The sequence below is a fragment of the Oryzias latipes genome, chromosome 2 (assembly GCF_053564925.1).
Source record: "Oryzias latipes strain Hd-rR chromosome 2, Olatipes_Hd-rR_3.1".
NCBI lineage: Eukaryota > Metazoa > Chordata > Actinopteri > Beloniformes > Adrianichthyidae > Oryzias > Oryzias latipes.
The window spans coordinates 12,263,364-12,281,541 of NC_136238.1; the positions used below are offsets into that span (position 1 = coordinate 12,263,364).

The 18,178-nt window shown below is 39.8% G+C and overlaps 1 protein-coding gene across 17 annotated transcripts in view; it reads left to right on the forward strand.

Moving 5' to 3' along the window:
* Nucleotides 1–18,178, forward strand: part of txndc16 (thioredoxin domain containing 16) — a 106,497-nt gene that overhangs the window by 14,404 nt on the left and 73,915 nt on the right. For 13 of the 17 annotated variants that reach the window (XM_023963505.1, XM_023963484.2, XM_023963502.2 and 10 more), the window contains exon 20: nt 5,177–6,216. In XM_023963505.1, the coding sequence (XP_023819273.1) occupies nt 5,177–5,400 (224 nt within the window). In that variant the 3' untranslated portion in view covers nt 5,401–6,216. Of the gene's footprint in view, nt 1–5,176; nt 6,217–18,178 lie in introns of those variants that run through there. The other 4 variants (XM_078932567.1, XM_078932561.1, XM_078932563.1 and 1 more) reach the window with 1 other exon arrangement.

Sequence of the window (18,178 nt, forward strand, 5' to 3'; positions counted from 1 at the left end):
AACAATACGATACTTTTTTGGATGGATAAAAGAGAGGGTGCATTATTGTTTTTATGTTTTACCAATCGTTTTTTTCCGTTTGTTTTACCTTTTTTAATATGCTCCATGCAAACAGTATGCTTATTAGGCAATTACCTAATTTAGTAACTTTTGGCTCAGCCAATAGCAACTCTCCTTAGTAATGCGATGGTAACAATGCTTTGAGCATCCTGCAATTCTACTTGTAGTTTATTGAATATCCACTAGTGGGCAACAACAAATCGCTTTCAAATTCATGCGCAATCGGCTTCCTGCCTTTTTGACACTCAAAAAGGTTCAAAATGAAGATGACCCCGTTGTACGGCAATTTGCACGATCATCTAAGAGAAAAAAAGGGAGATGTTATGGGCTAGCTAACGCAAAAATGTTCACGTTTTACTGCTGGGACTTTTTGTTTGGCAGCACAATGTTAGAAACTAAAACACGAAACAATACAAAGTAGTAACTTTACTCTATGAAAGTGTTTTTTTGAAACACTTTGCCTGTCCCAAGCATGGATAAAATAGGAGAGGATGTCATTGCGTTTATATTTTACCGTTTACTGGTGAAAAAAAACCTCAATGCCAAAGATGCGATTACGAAATTCGGCAAATTCTAGCGACTTTTCTTACTAAGGAGATGGCAACAGTGCTCTGTGCATCCTACTACTCTACCTGTGGTCTATTAAATATCCACTAGAGGGCACTAGCAAATGGCGTTAAAATTCATGTGTAATCCTCTCCCTGCTTTCCGGTGTTAGGCTCAGATTTTTATCATTTTTGGATGAACCAAAAATCCTCAAAAAGTCCTGCTGCCATTGCTAGCAGCCCCATGTGGTCAGGGGTGGTATTGCTCCACTACTTGTTTGTATGTGTAAATGTTCCCAGAACTGACAGAAACAGAATTGTACGATGAAATTGTACCAATGACACATTTGACAGTTTTCCCTGCTTTTTTCTTTTTCAAACCCAAAAAAAAGGATTTGGTTTAGTCAAACAAAACCAAGCCATAAAGCCAAAACTAGATTAAAACAGGAATACATCTTTTATAGACTTGTTTTGTGTTTCCGCCGTCACTTTCCCCCTTTGAGAGGCTTAAATGCGCTGAGATGGCCGCTGTTATCACCCCTCCAGTAGGTGATGCCACTTGTCAATCAGTCAATTAATGATTACTCACAGACACACGGTTTGGATTTAATGGATGTGTGACTGACCTCGAGCCTGCTGCTCGTGATTCAGTTTGAAAGCATCTAATGAGACATTAATTTCCTGTTACGACTTTCCAAACTACAGAAAAAGTGATGGTGGGGGGTTTTAAGGCTGCAGGCGTCACCCATCTAAGTAGATCAAAGGGTCAGACGGTTTCAAGCTAAGATCTGATAAGAAGTGTCTAAATGATGCGTTGTTTGTTTGAGGGGAAACTGAAAGGGGGTTTTGTTCTGAAAATTTCCACTAGCAGCTGTGGATGCAGACTTGTTTTTTCTTTTAAAAATATTGCAGTTCCACAAACGACTACTACAGGGGTCGGCAACCCATCGTTTCGGAGCCACATGTGGCTCTTTCAACCATCTGTTGTGGCTCCCTGTGACTTTGGAAAATAATGAGTATTTTATAATAATTAAATTTTATTTTAGTTTTTTCATTTTTCATGGCATTTCAAAGGCGCTGCTGGCTCCGCAGGAAGCGCGAGCCACGTAAAAAACAGCTTCGTAATGAGCTCGTATTTATCGGGCGAGACCTGCAGAGCTGATAGCAGGGAGAGGCACGCGGGCGGCTTCAATAAACACTCCGATCTTCTGCCGGGAACTTGACGTACCGCGGGGCAGAGACTGATGACAGAATGAGAGTTCGCGCCAGCGTTGCCAGATAGAGTCACAGTTTTCCAGCCCAAAAGTCATCTGAAAACCGCCAGACCCAGCCAAAAACCGCCCAACACAAGTTTTGATTATGTTTTTTTCCCGTACTGGACTGATAAAATGAAAAAATTTTCTAAATAAAAGATAGTTCAGACTAATAATAAAATGTGTACAATATTGAATATTTCTTCAGCGGGCCGCCTTCTTCCATTCATTTGCTTAACCCGCTCTATCCCCGCTATAACCTGCGTCCGGCTCTTTCATCCTTGTGCTGCGCTGGAGCGCCCCGACTTCCGTATTTTGCGCTCTCTGTGTAGGACACACTGAGGAGCGCGGGGGAAACCAACTCTCAGCTGCAGAGGATGTGAACAGGTGAACAGGTAGAGAGGTAAAGCAGGTAAAGAGGCGGAGGAGGGGCTTTGGCTTCAGACTCTGTCAGAGAGATGCAAACACGGGTGTCAGATTGAGACGCAGCTTTCACTGCAGGAGTTGAAGCAGAGACTTTCCCTGGGAGGATTTTATGAACTTAAACATGGAAACATGATTACCAAGTAGAACTCTTCAAAACAATAAACCTGATCTCTCCACATTCTCAGTGTCTACCATGCATTGATAAACACATCGCTCCATGCAGCGATCAGAACAGAACCAGTAGCTCCTCCCACACGCGGCCGCGGTATCATCCTTTGAAGAACATAATGTGCATTTGCAGCGACGTATGCTTCAGACGATGTCCGATTGGCGAATCTACATGTCAATCAAGTCCCTTACTTCTCAGTGAGGATTTTGATTGGCTGGTGGATTTTAAAGAAGTACTTTTTTTTTTTTAATCTTTTCTGGCCCGCGATCTACACTCATGTCATTGAAGGTCGACCGGTAGATCGCGATCGACGTAATGAGCACCTTTGAATAATATATACATGCATAATATATATAATGATGTCAAAACGGGTTGTGGCTCCGAGTGCTTTCTTTTTTATTAGGGGCGGTCCCAAATGGCTCTTTGAGTAAAAAAGGTTGCCGACCCCTGCACTACTAGATCAGGTTGCAGAAAAGGAGCAATTTTCTATCGACTACGGAGTTTATTTAGTCTATTTAAAAGTTTTCTTCCACATGTAAATGAGTATTGTGATATGATTATAAAAGTATGTGATGGTTTATGTGAATGTGAATATACCTGTGTTACATATTTTTTTGTTTTCCCTCCTAAATAAACAAAATTTAAGTGAATTAAATGAGAAAAACTCTATTTGTGGTTAAAGTGTAAAAAAAGCTATCCCGATTAAACAAATTATATTTATTTTACATGCAATTACTTTAGTTTCTTTGCAATTTATGTATGATGATGTCAAGGTATATAGTAAAAACATTTACAACAATTACAAAGTAGAAGGAGTGGATAAAGTCCGCCCCATTACCTCAAGTCTCTGGATGCTCGTGGTGTGTCTTAGCTGACATGTCTCTGCAGCATCGCGTGGCAGTCTGCAACTGTACCACTGGACTGGCAGACTGGGGTGGTGGTTCCCTTTTTCAAAAAGGGGGTCTGGAGGGTAATCGCACTCATACTACCGGGGAATCACCCTCCTGAGCCTCCCAAGAAAGTCTATGCCAAGGTACTGGAGCGGTGACTATTGTCCGATAGTCAAACCTCACATCCAGGAACAACACTGCAGTTTCCATCCTGGTCGTGGAGCAGTGGACCAGCTCCACACCCTTCATAAGTTGCTGGAGGGTTCATGGGAGTTTGCTTATCCAGTCCATATGTGTTTTGTAGATTTGGAGATGGCTTTCAACCTTGTCCCCCGTTGTGTCCTGTGGAGGGTTCTCTGGGAGTATGGGGTCTGGGGAGCCTTACTGAGGGCTGCTTGGTCTCTGTATGACCAGAGCAGGAGCTTGGTTTGCATAGCAGGTAGTAAGTCGCACCTGTTTCTGGTGTATGTTGGACTCCAGTAAGGCTGCCATTTATCGACGGTTCTGTTTGTAGTCTTTGTGAACAGAATTTTCAGGCGCAGCCAGGGACCAGAGGGACTCTGCTCTTTGCAGATGATGTTGTCCTGTTGGCTTCATCAAACCAGGACCTCCAGCGTGCATTGGGGCAGCTTGCGGCTGGGATGACGGTCAGCACCACTTAATCTGAGGCCATGGTTCATGAGTCCTCTAACTGGGTGGGTGGAGTGCTCCTGCCCCAGGTGGAGGAGTTTAGATATCTTTGGGTCTTGTTCAAGCTTGGTCACCTAGAGAGAGCTCGGAGTAGAGTCGCTGCTCCTCCACATGAAGAGGAGCCAGTTGAGGTGGCTCGGGCATTTGGTCCAGATGCCTCCTGTACGCCTCCCTGGGGAGACGTTTAGGGCATGTCCCACTGTGTGGAGACCCCGGGAAGACCCAGGACACACTGGAGAGACTATGTCTCTCGGCTGGCCTGTGAAGATCTCAGGCTCCCCCCAGAGGAGCTGGAGGAAGTGGCCGGGGTGAGGGAAGTCTGGGTATTTTTGCTTAGACTGCTGCTTAGACTGGATGGATGGAGAATTTGTTATAATTAAAACTTTAACTTTTAGAAAGTGTCACGTTCAGCTCGTAGTCTCGGAGGATATCATCATGGTAGAAGCACACGTGGAGTCTCAGGACTTGGGTTTAGCTCAAATCTTTATTTTCCATTTCTTCAATTGCCACTTCACAGGCATGCCCCAAGCTCTAACCACTAACCAAACCAAATGGTTACAACTCCCACCTTTATAGGATTTCTCCTTTGGGAGCTACCATCCACCCAGGTTTCCATAGACAATCTATTTACAAAAAAGATTAAAATATATACATTCAAAGTTTCCCCAACCCCAGTACAAATAGATATTTACTCATGCAAAAATAGAACTCACTAAACTAATCCTAAACCATTTCAATAATTCACTCAGATAATAAAATGACTACTCTAAATCTTCCCTCTTAACTTTACAATAATTTTGGTTCCCTCCGGAACCAATATAAGGTTCTTGCACCCTAAGGGATCTCTTTTGTTGGCGGACCATTCCTAACACAGAAAACAGAGGTGAGTCACCACAATTAGACAATTAATACACATAGACATGTAGTGCAGCAGCAGTAAAACCTAACTATTTCAATATATCTGCTTTCACAGGTGCTCCTGACCAAGAAGAACTTTGCTGCTGCAAATTATTAGTTTAGCTGCGTTAAACTAATAAAAAAATCAGTCACTTAACCATCTTTGCCTGTTTCTTTAATGTGACAACAGTTCATTGTGACAGGAAGTTTTAAAAGCAGTGAACAAAACAGTCCCATTCTCCATAGGGATGCTGGGAGCGGACAGCTGGCCTCCTTCTGCCGAGTTTTACGATCTCCTGAAAGTGATGGAGGAGGCGCAGGAACCAGAGTCAATGCAGCAGCCGACTCCAGCCGACGAGGAGGAGCTGGAAGAGGAAGAAGAAGATTTGCACGTCGAGGAGCCTTTGGTGGCAGAAAAGGTGACGGATGGGAGTCCTGAACCTAATCCCAGCATTCACTCTGAACTTTAGGGACGAGGAGATGAGAGGTGAGCAAAGATGGAACATGATCAGCTGCTAACAGGGTTCAGTAGGAAATGACCACTGATTGTTGTGTCATGTATTGTATGTTCATGGCGGTTTAGAAGGTTTTAATGCACCTGCAAACCCTGCCTCCATGTTTACTGTAACACTTTTTTATATTTCTGTGGTCTACTGAATGGAAACAGCAGATAAATTGAGGTATTTTTGTATAGGTTTTTATGTTGCAACTCACGTAGTTTACCTCAAATTCACCAAAGGAATGGTGGATACAGTTTGTTTCTTTGGATATTAATTAAAAAAACACATGAAAATTGCTATATATTTCCATGGAAATGTCAAACTTTTTATGATTTACATCTTGTTGGAGCCTTTAGAGAAGTTTATTTTGCTTTAATAACTTGTTTCCTAGAAACATAGAAACAACATATTGACTGTGTAAACTTTTTGCCCGGCTGCCGGCGAAAACCCAAAGTTTGGAAAATCTACCAACTCCATTGACGCATTTTCTTGTAACTGTACTTTATTGGAAATATGTGGTACCATTTCCCATTACTTCAGCTGCTTTTTGGGTACTTTTCAATACAGTTTTATAACCGGAAGACGACCTACTTTTTCGCATGTGGGGATGTTTTCTGGAAGTTTCCACAATGTACATGCAAAGATGGATAATAACTGTCGACGGTATGCGTAAAGTGATGTCATAAAGTAAATGTTGGCTTGAGACCTTCAAATATAAAGGATTGTGACTCACTTTTAAATATTATTTACTGTTTTGGATGATTAAAAGACATTTTTACAGTTAAATTGTCTGGAAAAGCGCAATAATTTCACTAAAAGGGTCAAATACTGAAATACCTGGTAGAATAATACAAAAAATAAACAGAAACACATTCAGTTAAATTTCACAAATTGAAAAATTATTAAAAAATGAAACGAACTAATTCAGTCGTATTTTGTTGGTCAGATAGTTGTCAGTTATTTTATTTGATTCAAGAAAAAAATGGGAAATTAAACATTAAAACATTTCAACTGTTGAAATAATCCAACTCACATTTGGTTTAACCTCCGAGGTGTTCAATAAACTGTATCAAACATTTTGGCTGTCTGATCTGTTGATGGAGACAAAGCCAACCAGGAAATACTGCATGTTGCAGTTCCTCAAATGACCACTAGGTTGCAGAAAGGGGCAATTCTCCATAGACTCCCAAGCTAAAAAAAAATAATCTAATTTTGAATGTACAGTCTATTAGAGCTCATGATTTCCTTTGTCCCCGCCCATTTTTGGGTTGTTTTTGAGGTGGGCGGAGTCTGCCTTCAGGCTTCCTTTTCACTGTTCAGAATACTACGGTTGATGTCATAGACTATCTTTCAAGCTGATATGAATTTATCATTAAAAACATCAAACACATACTTAGCCAAAACCAGTTTTCATCAAATTAGAGGGCGTCGTCCCAACTGACAGCCAACCTCTGCGGTTTTACTCTGACACTTATTTTTGACTGTCTAATCCTAAATGCACAGGTTTTAAATTCATTAAATCAATTCACAAAACTTTAAATCTTGTTTTCTTCTTTTGTGTCGGTGGGATGGTATAAATTGCGCAAATATATCTCAAAGGTTTAACACAAAACTGGAAAATGGTAAAAGGCAGCTCAAGGGAGGGTGGGGGGCTATTATGAGAAAAACTGTATCGTCAAATGTAGTTCAGACTTAAAATAACTTTATATTCTAATATTGGCAGCTATTTTTTTGTTTATCATCAGATGTTAAATTTTGACTTCATTCTCAAAAATATAAAACATTTACTTTAGATTAGATTGAGCAAAATGTTTAAATTTTGCGTTTTAAAAAGTCAGAAACAATATTTTTAATTAAAAGTCCTTTTTGGCCCTAAACAAGTGTTTCATTTTATTTTATGGGATTTAAAGCACCATTCAAACTCTTTTCACAGATTTTTAAAATCTTCTAAAAGAAAAAAGTGAGATTGTACGGGATAAAAAAGTCCTTCTTTTTTTTTTTTTTTTTTTTGAGTTAACGTTGTTTCAAGCTGAAAAAAATAAGTGAAAACAATTTTAGTTATTGTACACCAGAGGTGCTAAGAAAAAAACCTTCCTTTTTGTTTCATTAAAGCAGAAAAATGTCTTATTTCAGGTCAGCTATGCAGTAAATGCAGCTGCCAATGGCGATGCCGGAAAGACGTTGGCGTCTTTAGCTGTGCGGGATTTTAGAGATAAACGATGGTTACAGAGATTTTATTTTAGTCACATTAATGAGGAAATTGATCTGTGACGGTCAAGAAATAGAAGGTATTTGGTTTAGCTAAAGGTTTAATGAAAGAAATGGACTCAAAGGAACATATATCAATCAAATACTAGGGGAAATACACAAAATCAAAACAGATACCAAGAAAATAAAAACAAAGTACAGTTTATTTTTTAGTAAAACAGGTGTCCACATGTGATGTAACTTCATCCATTTACGAAGAAGTTAGTATATTAAGCCACATTTTAACCAGTTTGACTGAAGCTATTGTGACCAGCTGTTTTTTAGGAAGCTATAGACCAATTTGGACGACTGTTTGGCTGTATTGATCAAACACGAACAGGTCAAAATAATATTATGAAGCACAGTACGATGCTCCACATTGAAGATTTATTCCATCCATTTTCCAAACCTGCTTGGTCTCTTTTGGAGTCATGGGGTTGCTGGAGCCTATGCTAGTCGCTGTCATGGAAAGGCGGGGTACAAACGTTTTGACTTGTGAGTTCTAAGATTTGACAGAAGGGCCGGGCTATTAGTATTTTGTTAGCCCAGCTCACCATAGAACGATAGAACATGGAATTTGGATGAAACCATGCCTACATTTTGATTAAAAATGAGTATATACATTTCATAACAGGACATTTTGAAGGTTTTAATTCCAAACTGAGGCTTTTGTTCTTGTTATAGTGCCAGTTGCACCAATGGGTTGATGTCCCTCAGGGGGAAAAACGTTAAACACAATGCTGTGCTTATGTGGAAGAATCTGAATTCTTCCCCTACGGCTCCTCCTCACCCCTGCATTTAGAAAAATAGTGTCTTCTAATCTGGACGTCACTCCCAATCCATGACGTAATCCATAGTCGTCGTTCAGCTACGTTAGTGCGTTACTGAACGGCGTAAAGATGCGGCGTATAATTTCTTCCATCCAGGTTAAGGCAGGATTTCTGGAAAGCCGCTGTTTGCCCACCCCTGCCCTAGAGGGTTTGCCTGTACAATACAGGGTAAAAAAAGATTTATTCTAATATAAAATATCTATTGTTTCTAAGCACTCTGCAGTTAGTTGTACAAAAAGGCAATAATTGACGTGTCGCCAATAAGCAGAACAGTAAAGGAGAGTAAAGAATGTAAACAATAATACATAATAAAAACATAACTGATTATATCTAAAGAAGTGAGGATTTTGTTTTAAAAAAAATGGGACCATTCAAATTGGTGCAAGTGGTGTGAAAAGGTGAAGATGTTCACCAATATTTTGATAGCACTAGTGTGACCAGCAGATACTTTCATTAATAACTTCCATTAAAATACTTGGTAGAATTATAAATAAAATAAATAAACACATTCAGTTAAAACATTTCACTTAAACAATGAAACTAACCGATTCAGTCGTATTTTGTGGGTGCAGATAGTTGTCATTTATTTTCTTTGATTCAAAAAAATGTTTATTAATTTTGAATGGAACTTTATATTGCATACAATATTTCCCCTCAAATGAGTAGCTGTGTTTATGCTCAAATGGTTTGGTCCACTCTTGAAAGTGCAGTGTGAAAGTGGACCAAACCAAACGGGGTGACATTGTTGCACATATCAATAATCCTAACAAGAGGAGACGAGCTGTGACTTCCAACAAGCTGACTCCTGATTGGAGAGAGAGAGAGTGGTTGCCATGGAGACGAAGACTCAGACCAACTAGGACCAATCACTGCTCATTTACAATGTCTGGCTCCGGCGTGGCGGCTTCCGTACTGCTAAAAAAAGGCTACTGAATTGAGTTTATTTCAGAGCGTGAGTGGGTTTTTTTATGGCTGACATCGTCCAGGTCAGATATAAAGTTAATGATATATAGTTATTTTTACTGTACTGATTTTAACGAATCTAATTGAAAAAAACAAAAACAAATTTCCTAAAGCAGGTTTAGTCCAAATTCAGTATAAATCCACCATCATAGTACATAAGTGATGTTGAAAAAGTACTTTTTATTTACTTTTCTGATAGTTTTCAAGAGAAAATATTTAGCATTTTTGGATTAACATTACAAGCAAGTAAAAAGGATTTCCACTTTTTTGTCTTAGCATAGCGAGATACTTTTACAAACCCACCACATCTACACCACACAACTAATTAATTCTCCCCACATGCTCCTTCATCACCGATTAGTTCCTGAAGTGCCGATGAGGAACGCTGGTATTTACGAGGTGCTTTGCATGTTTACTGTTTAGGTTAGGAGGAATTCCAGGAGGTTTTCGTTAGTCCTTTTGGCTCTGAGTGGAAGCAGACTAAAGGTTGTAAAAAAAAAAAAAAGAAAAAATTGACTTTTAAGAAAAGAAAAACTGCAGAAGGACGGGCCAGCTTTAAATCAGAACAGAAAAAAGTCGGCACATGAGGAAGGAATCTGACTCCATTCCACGCAATCATAGGGTTGTTAGTGTAATAGCACACAGATGCATCAGTGTGAAAGCAGAAAAATGGAAAGATTTGGACCAGATTTTGTAAATGATGAGCTAAAATTTCCCATCAGCACTTGTAATATTGTGATTGACCCTTGTACCGCTGGAGGACTTCCTGTTGGCAATTTCCGTGCAGGGCGGCCAAAAGTGTCCGAACTGGATTTGTGCGTGTGTGGGAATTTATCGTTATCAAACTCCTGACCATAATTACTCATAAAGTCGTGCGGGAGGTCAGCTATTTGTGTTCTCACAGACGCAGCATGAAAACACGGAACATTGGATTTATTACAAATGCACCACGCCCAAACTGATTTGCTTTTTTTTTTAATGTAGCTTTTTGATTTCCTTTATACATTTTTTTTGTTTTAGACTTTGAATAATTTCTTGTGAAAAATTCAGATTTTTTTTTTGTTGTCTTCCTGTTTTTTGTAGGATTTATAGATTTTGTGTGATTTTCCATCTTTGCTCACTCATTTGTCATCCTCCTTAAATTCTTGGATTTTATTTTTTTCTTATTTATAGTCCTTATGAGAACATTTCCCACAATCCCCTATTGTTACATAATCAAAGTCAGTTACCTAATTACTCTTTTAGATCCTATCTAGGCATTAGATAATAGCATTTCCCTCTTATATATACTCTCAAAACTTTGCTTGGAAGTTCCTTGTGCACCAATTTTCTAAAAGAAACGTTTGAAATAGAATTGTGTTTTGTTTTTGTTTCCGTACTTTTGGTCAACAACCCCACATTATGCATCTCCCACCACCATGCTTTACTGGGAATAGTGTTAGGGGTGAGAAGTTTTCTTTATTATGAGAGGATCTGCATCAATGGACTCAGTGGCCAAGTGATAGAGTGTCCTCTCTGAGGTGGTAGGTTCTAGGTTCGAATCCACAGTCGAGTCACACTAAAGACCCAAAAACTGTGATCCAAAGCCTTCTTGTTTGACACTCACCATTAATGGTTCCTAAAATTATGTTGCAAATTTGTACAATTTTACACTTAATTAGGAGGTCAACTTTAAATAACTGCAACGTTCAACTGCCATTAAAAAACGTATCAAAAATTTTTTTTTGCCATCATTAGAGGAAAAGTTTTTCATTAGTTTTACTGTGACTGGATTTAAGGAGGATCACAAACAACTGAGTGAAGATGGGGGGGAAAAAACACTAAATCCTACAAAATAAAACAGGAAGACAATAAAATAATAGCGGTATCTTTCAAATCAGGATTATGAGGGTTGGTTTTTGTATCCAAATTTCTTCAGATTAACTGTTTTTGGGAGGCGTCCAGAGGTTTAGGTCCTCCAGCAAACTGGATTTAAGTGGCAGCTCCTCCCAATCCACTATGAAAACTGTAAAAAGGCCTCTTCAGTGAATGGATTTTCTATTTTTTATTTGGTTTGTTGAAAGCAATAAAAGGTCACTCATTGAATTAAAACTTTTGTTTTTGTGAGGGTCACACTTTCTTCAAAATTGCTGGCGTCACGTCAAGAGTCAAACATTTTTACTTTTAATTAATTTTATTCCCGTCAGCATATTTACAGAGAGTTTAAGACACAGGAACCAAAAATTACAGGTTCTGCTGCTTGAATAGCAATGATCATGTAAAGAGCTGAAGCTCTCAGTTTGCTGTTCCCATTTACAATCATCTCTAGCTAATAATAAGCTGCAAAATAATTAAAATATATATATATATATATATATATTAGCTTATAGCTCTGAATAAGCAAACTAAAAAACAATCAAACATAAATTGTACTTAAAAAATACCCAGTAAATTGTTCCTGCTATGAAATAGTCCCACATCATTAACCTTCCTCCACCGTGCTTGACAGTTGGTCAGCGCTGCTATCAAAATTGAGGCACAAATCCGCCTGGAATTCTGAGATATTATTTTCGAATCCATTTTTTAATCAAAGTTCTCCACAATTAGACATTTATTTCCCGTAATTCCCGTCCCGAACTGCAAACCTCTGCATCGTTTTCTTGTCACCTGTGTTTTCCTCACCCACGTCTCCTCTGGAGATCCCCTGGATCCCCTCTGAAGTTCTCCTCACATCCTGCGGAGCATGGAGCCACGTTCACACCTGCATTGGCCATGCGCGTTCAAGCCACCGCTCCCAATGAAAAGGCCGTCTTAAACATGCGTTAAAAATCTCATTTAGCATGGTCTTGAACATGCGTTTTAGCCTTTGACCTTCACACCAGACAAGCATGGAGGACTTGGTGCTTTACAATTCCACAAACCGCTATTATTATTGTCTTCCGTGATCGGCCAAACAGTTCCGTGAATTCAAAAGGGACGTCATCCAGACATAACTACTAAATCTGAGGCCCTAATTGGTCAAAGTTCCACGTGGTTCGACTTTCAGCGCCATGTTTTTTGTACTTAGAGCCCGAAAACAGTTTCGCAAGTTTCCCCTCGTTTGCATAGACTTTTGATTGGAAGGGGCTGCTTTTGCAGAGGGTGATGTGAACGTAGCTTCATACTCATCCTGTCTGACACTCTCCACACCTCCAGAACATTCTCAGTAAACTCCTCCCTACTTCCACACCATGATAAAAAATATATCAATTTATAAGTCTTTCTCCAGGAGATCCGTCTTTTCCATCACGTCGGCCAAATCTCCAGTTTTTTTTCCAACATTCAAAATTCCTGCACTCCTGCTTTTTATACCATTTTCTTCTGTGTCCGGCGTGACCGATTCCAGGCCTCGATCTCTGGCGTCCGACATGTTTTCCAGCCAACCTGCCATTGAAGCTCCCTATTGGTTTAACACACCTGATCCAGGAAATCAATGGCAGATAAAGGAGGATTTCTGGGAATCCAGCAGGAGGCCGGCCCTCGAGGCCTGGACTTTGATGACACCCCAGTGTCCAATTTGATTGAAATATGATAGATAATGTCCGTCAGTGTGCATGTAGGAGCGATTGTGTGCCCTGCGACAGAGTGGCGACCTGTCCAGGGTGTACCCCGCCTTCGCCCCACAGTAGCCGGGATGACGCCACCGTGACACTGAAAAGGATACAGCAGGTTAAGATTATGGATGGATGCATAATTGATTGAAGACACTGAATTATGCCCCATGTGTTTACATTTACCCAGTTTTACCTTCTAGTCAAGTGTTGTTTCAATATTCTATGAAATGTAAAGGTTTGAGAACGTTGTGTGCCTGTGTGAGTTTCTGGTTTCCCCTGTAACAACTAAAGTGTGTTTTGTCACGCTGTTAGCTATGACTAGCGTGTGTTTTTTAAAGGTACATCAACTTATTTTCTGCATAATCTCACAAACACATCAAACAAATAGCAAATGAGTGAGGTTTTTTTTGTTTGTTTGTTTGTTTCTTGATAAAAGTGGTTTGTTTTTGCACAAATGCAGCCTGAAGTGTGTCAGACTCGCACATAATCCCACTAATGACGCCAGTTTGGCTTTTTGCTGCATCATCAGCACCGACAGACTTTTAAAATCAAGTCTGGAATGAAAATCAGCGGGAAATCAATGCGATGAGAACACAACGTCCAGGAGAAAAGAGGCGCAGGAGAGGAGTTCATGTCAGGAAATGTGCTGTTTTGGTTTGATGGAAGCATTTTCTCGGAACCAATGCATTTTTAATTATTTTGAAGTTCTAAAATTAGGGGTTTCAAATGGGACCTCATCCCTGACAGTACTCTAAAAAGCTGCAAACATCCTTTGTGTGATGCTGACTGGTGCACAGCCTCTAAATGGTTTAGTCCTGAGGAGAACAGCTGTCTGTTCAAACCGGAGCACAGAGAACAATGAAAGTGCCTCCAAAGATTTTTCACGCCCGCCTTATGCAGGGCATTAGAGGGGATTCCAGGTTTTGATTGGCCGACGAACTCGATGAAGCAGCCTTAAAGTTCGATCTATGATGTCATTTTTAGGTTAACTAAAAAAAAAAAGTGTCTGCAGAGAAGAGGTGTAAGAAACTGTGTGAAGTTGATCTTAGATTGTATTGTTTATTTTTTTGAAGTACATTTGCATGTGGTGTTTTATTTATTTGTCAAGCGTAAAAAAACACTCTGTAATTAGAATAAAATGCTGTTTTCTTATTTCAGTGTTGCATTTATGCAGGAAAAAATACAAAGGAGTGTTAAATTGCTGTAAATTAAGACCGTTTTGTTTAACAAGTCTTAGTCTTGAAGGCCCCAGACGCCAGATCTAAACCTTTAGGACTTTTTTTTTTTTTTTACTGATACCTTTTTTTCTTTTTTAATCATTTCCTCTCATGCTTTCCAACCAAAAAAATCAATCTCCAAAATAAAAGCTTTAGCTTATCTGTCATCAAGATAAAATGCAGTGGGCGGTCTTTCCTCACCTTTCTTGCGGCGCTCCGTCTCTCAGTCTGCATGACTGTTCCAAACGTGTTTCTTGTTTGCTAACAGTCGTTCCAGTGGGTTTTTGAGTTAGTCTGTCCTCTTCCTGCTCTCTTGTGGTTGCAGTTACTAAAATATTTCCTGTTTTTTTGCCAATACATCTTCTGTCATGTTCTGTTTGCTGCAGTGAGTTATAAGCGAGTGTTGTAGTGAGTTTGTTGTGTTGTCTTCTAGACGTCTCCCGTTTGTCTGCCCTTCTCTTGTGAGGCTGCAGCTACAATCTCACCGGGTTTCTCAGTGTCACAGAAGGTCACCTCTAGCTTGAATTATGTGGATTAAAACAGTAAAGACATTTGCTCGTTGACGTTTCACTGTTTTTTTTGTTTCCTCAGATAATTTGCTTGTATTTAATCCTTTAGCTCACTTCACTTTGTCTGAAAGTCTCTTTTAAAAGGTGCGTAGTGGTTTTTCAAAAAATAGGAAGCTAAGTTACAGTGTTCCTTATATTTAAGCGGAAAAGAACGTTTTGTTTTAGAGGGATTTTGCTATTTTTTTCCCCCCTCCCATCAATTGTAGCGAAGCAGCAAAGGGGAGCCAGTCATTAAAATCCAATTTTTTTGGGCCTGATGTTGACGTTTAGACAAAGAGCGGCTCTTCCACCTCCAGCTGCTGGCAGAGACACAATGCAAACCCTCTCAGCACCTTCTTATATGCTGCAGAAAAGCCTGGAAGTTCACATCGCTGCAGACCTTGAACAGGACCCAGAGGAAGATGTGGCCGTCATTTTTTTGTTTTTGTTTTTTTACAAAGAAAACCTCCAAAACAAACCATTTCCACTTTGAATCTTAAGAGAGGACAAATTCCAGTTTGTGTCTCACATTTACTGAAGTTTTTTCTTTGGTGCAGAATAAATGCAATTCCTTTTACCGGCTGCTGATCCTTTCAGTCCCGGATAAACTGGCCGTTTCACCTCATTGAGTCCTCATCGCTCTGAGTTTCAGATGTTTGCTTGTTTTCTACGGGAAACCGATGGATCGAAACGCCATCAGGAGTTAGGAATGTTTTGCTCTAAAGTTCTGTTTTAAGATCACGTTGAAAGAGAAACCTCAGCAGTCCGAAAGTTTGTTTGGAAAGCTGTCGATTTGCTGGAATCAGGAGACATGAGGCAAGACGGAATAAAAAAAAAAGAAACTTAATTGAGTCCAGCAGGACGTGAAAAAACAGAACCGAGGCTCCGACCTGGAAACCACACTGGCGGTAAAACAGAAGGCAAATAACTGAAACAGCTGTAGATCAGATGTTCCTTTAATCCTGCTTAAGAACAGAATCCAAAACTCTGATGTTACTGGAAATGCCTTCACTCCCTTTCTCCCACACCATGATGCAGCCGCCTCCTACGCAAACCCAATTTAATTTTTCTAACCCTGTAGAAACATAAAATCATAGATTTCAATTTCTGTTAAGTATTATAATGAGATAAGATTTAAAGTGAAGCGGAAAATTTTAATATATATCACAACTTTAAAACACATTCAAAGACACATTTACTACATCATCATCATCATCATCCTCATCAGCCTGTCTCCACGTCTTACTCCACTCATCACGGTTTTGGGCACTCTGGGTCCACGTGCTGCCTGCCTTCTGCTCGATGTCATCTCTCCATATTTTCTTCGGTCTTCCCCTTCCTCTCTTCCTGTCCCACGGAGTCCATTCTGTTGTTTTCTTAGCCCATTCGTGGTTCTTCCTTCGGGCTACATGTCCTCCCCACTTGCCTTTGGCTTCAATCACTTACTCAATGACATCATTCATCCCTGTTCTTGATCTTAAGTCTTCGCTCCTGACCTTATCTCTCCTCGTAACACCCAGCATTGATCGTTCCATGCTCCTCTGGGTGATTGCCAGTTTCTCTCTTTGGCGGTTGGTAAGTGACGATGTCTCAACTCCATACGTCATTGATGGCAGTATGACAGCGTTCATGATCTTCCTCTTCAGACACATGGGCATTTTTTGATCTCTCAGAAACGTGCTGTACTGTCCGAATCTCTTCCAAGCGGATGTTACTCTCTCGTCTATTTCTTTCGCCATCTCATTTCCTGGTGTTAGCAGTCTTTACTACATATTATCATTATTTATTATTATTTTCATATTAATGTGTGCTAAAATCAAGAATTCTTTGCCTTTTTTCTACTGTGTTTTATAGCCAAACATCTCTTAACCATGATCTAGAAAGGAATAGCATAGACGCCACCTATAAAACTAAGCAATATTAAAATGACATTAGAATAGTACAAACAAACCACAGAAAAAAGAAAAATAGACCCGAAAAAAAAGACATTTTGCGTACAAATAGAGCAGAACTGGGTTATTTAAGGGGACATTTTCTCAACTCCTGAAGGTAGAAAAACATCTGATTAAGGAGTTTTTTGCTATAGAGGCAAAAACTAATGAGAAAACAAATGAGGATTTTATTATGGAAGACACTGTTACTAATAACATTAATTTTCAGAACAATCATGAACGAAATGCCTTTGTTTTAATTTTTGAGAAAATGATGTAGGAAATTGTGTTTTTTATTTATTTTTCAATAATATAATTTTGGTTTTTTTTCATCGCAGTACCAGCAAATACCGCTGGGGGCGCACACCAATCTAGAAATCAGAATTTTACAGACGTTCGAAACCAGATCATTATAATTTAGCAATTTTATGTTTATCAACGCATTTTACTTTTGAATTATTTCATACATACATACATATGACTCACTCTTACTAGGCTAAGCCTAAATGAGGCTTCCCCCCTTTTTTTGTGACAGGAGGACACAGAAAACTGAACACAACCTTAAAAAACAAACAAACTTAAAACTCCCCCAAAAAACTCCGATGAAAAGATACCAATCCTGACTTTTGATGGTAAAAACCACCACTATCATCTGGTAAGATAGCAAAGAGCAGAGCAGAGGAGACTGGAGCCCTGAGCCTGTGCAGGAGGAAACATGCAGGATCTGCACTGTCCTTCTGCAGCTTCAAAAAGACGTCTTTTCTTGCTGCCTGGAAACCACTTTAACTGTAGGACCATAAACTTATGCAATCGGTAAAATGGAAAGGAATTTGTTTTCAACAAATGCCAACGTAGTATGTAGTTTTGCGGCTATTCCTCCTCCAGTTTTCTGGGATGATGGTGGGGGGAGGCGTCATGTTTTAGTTCTTCCTCCATCTTATTTCTGCTCAGCATCCAGGTGTTGTTGATTTAGTCTGGACTGGTGACCTTCAGGAACTCAGTCTGGGGGGTTTGTGAGTGATGCTAAGCTCAGATTTCCTCCTCTGGTTTTGGGGTTTCTGTTTTTTTGTTGTCCTTTTCTCCTTTACATCATGTTTTTTTCCTTAATATCTTTCTTTCGATCGTCCTTGCATGGATGTTGGGTTGGTAGGTGACCTTGGGGTCTGTTGTGGCTCAGCAGAAAGCCACCCAGCTCTCATCCTTACCAGATTTCTGCTTCCTCTGGACCCACACAGAGCTCCAACTCCATGGGGTCAGAGGGGATTCTCTACAGGTCCTTGGCTTCACAGGCCCTTAGGGGGCCCCCGTGGCCCCACTGCCTAAAGGAAAGGGGGATTGTTCTTTTATTACACTGGTTTTTTTCGGCATAGTCTCAATTTCAGCAGCAGATAAGGTCTCACCTTTAAGTGGAAAGGAAATTGCAACAAAATGAATGCTTTA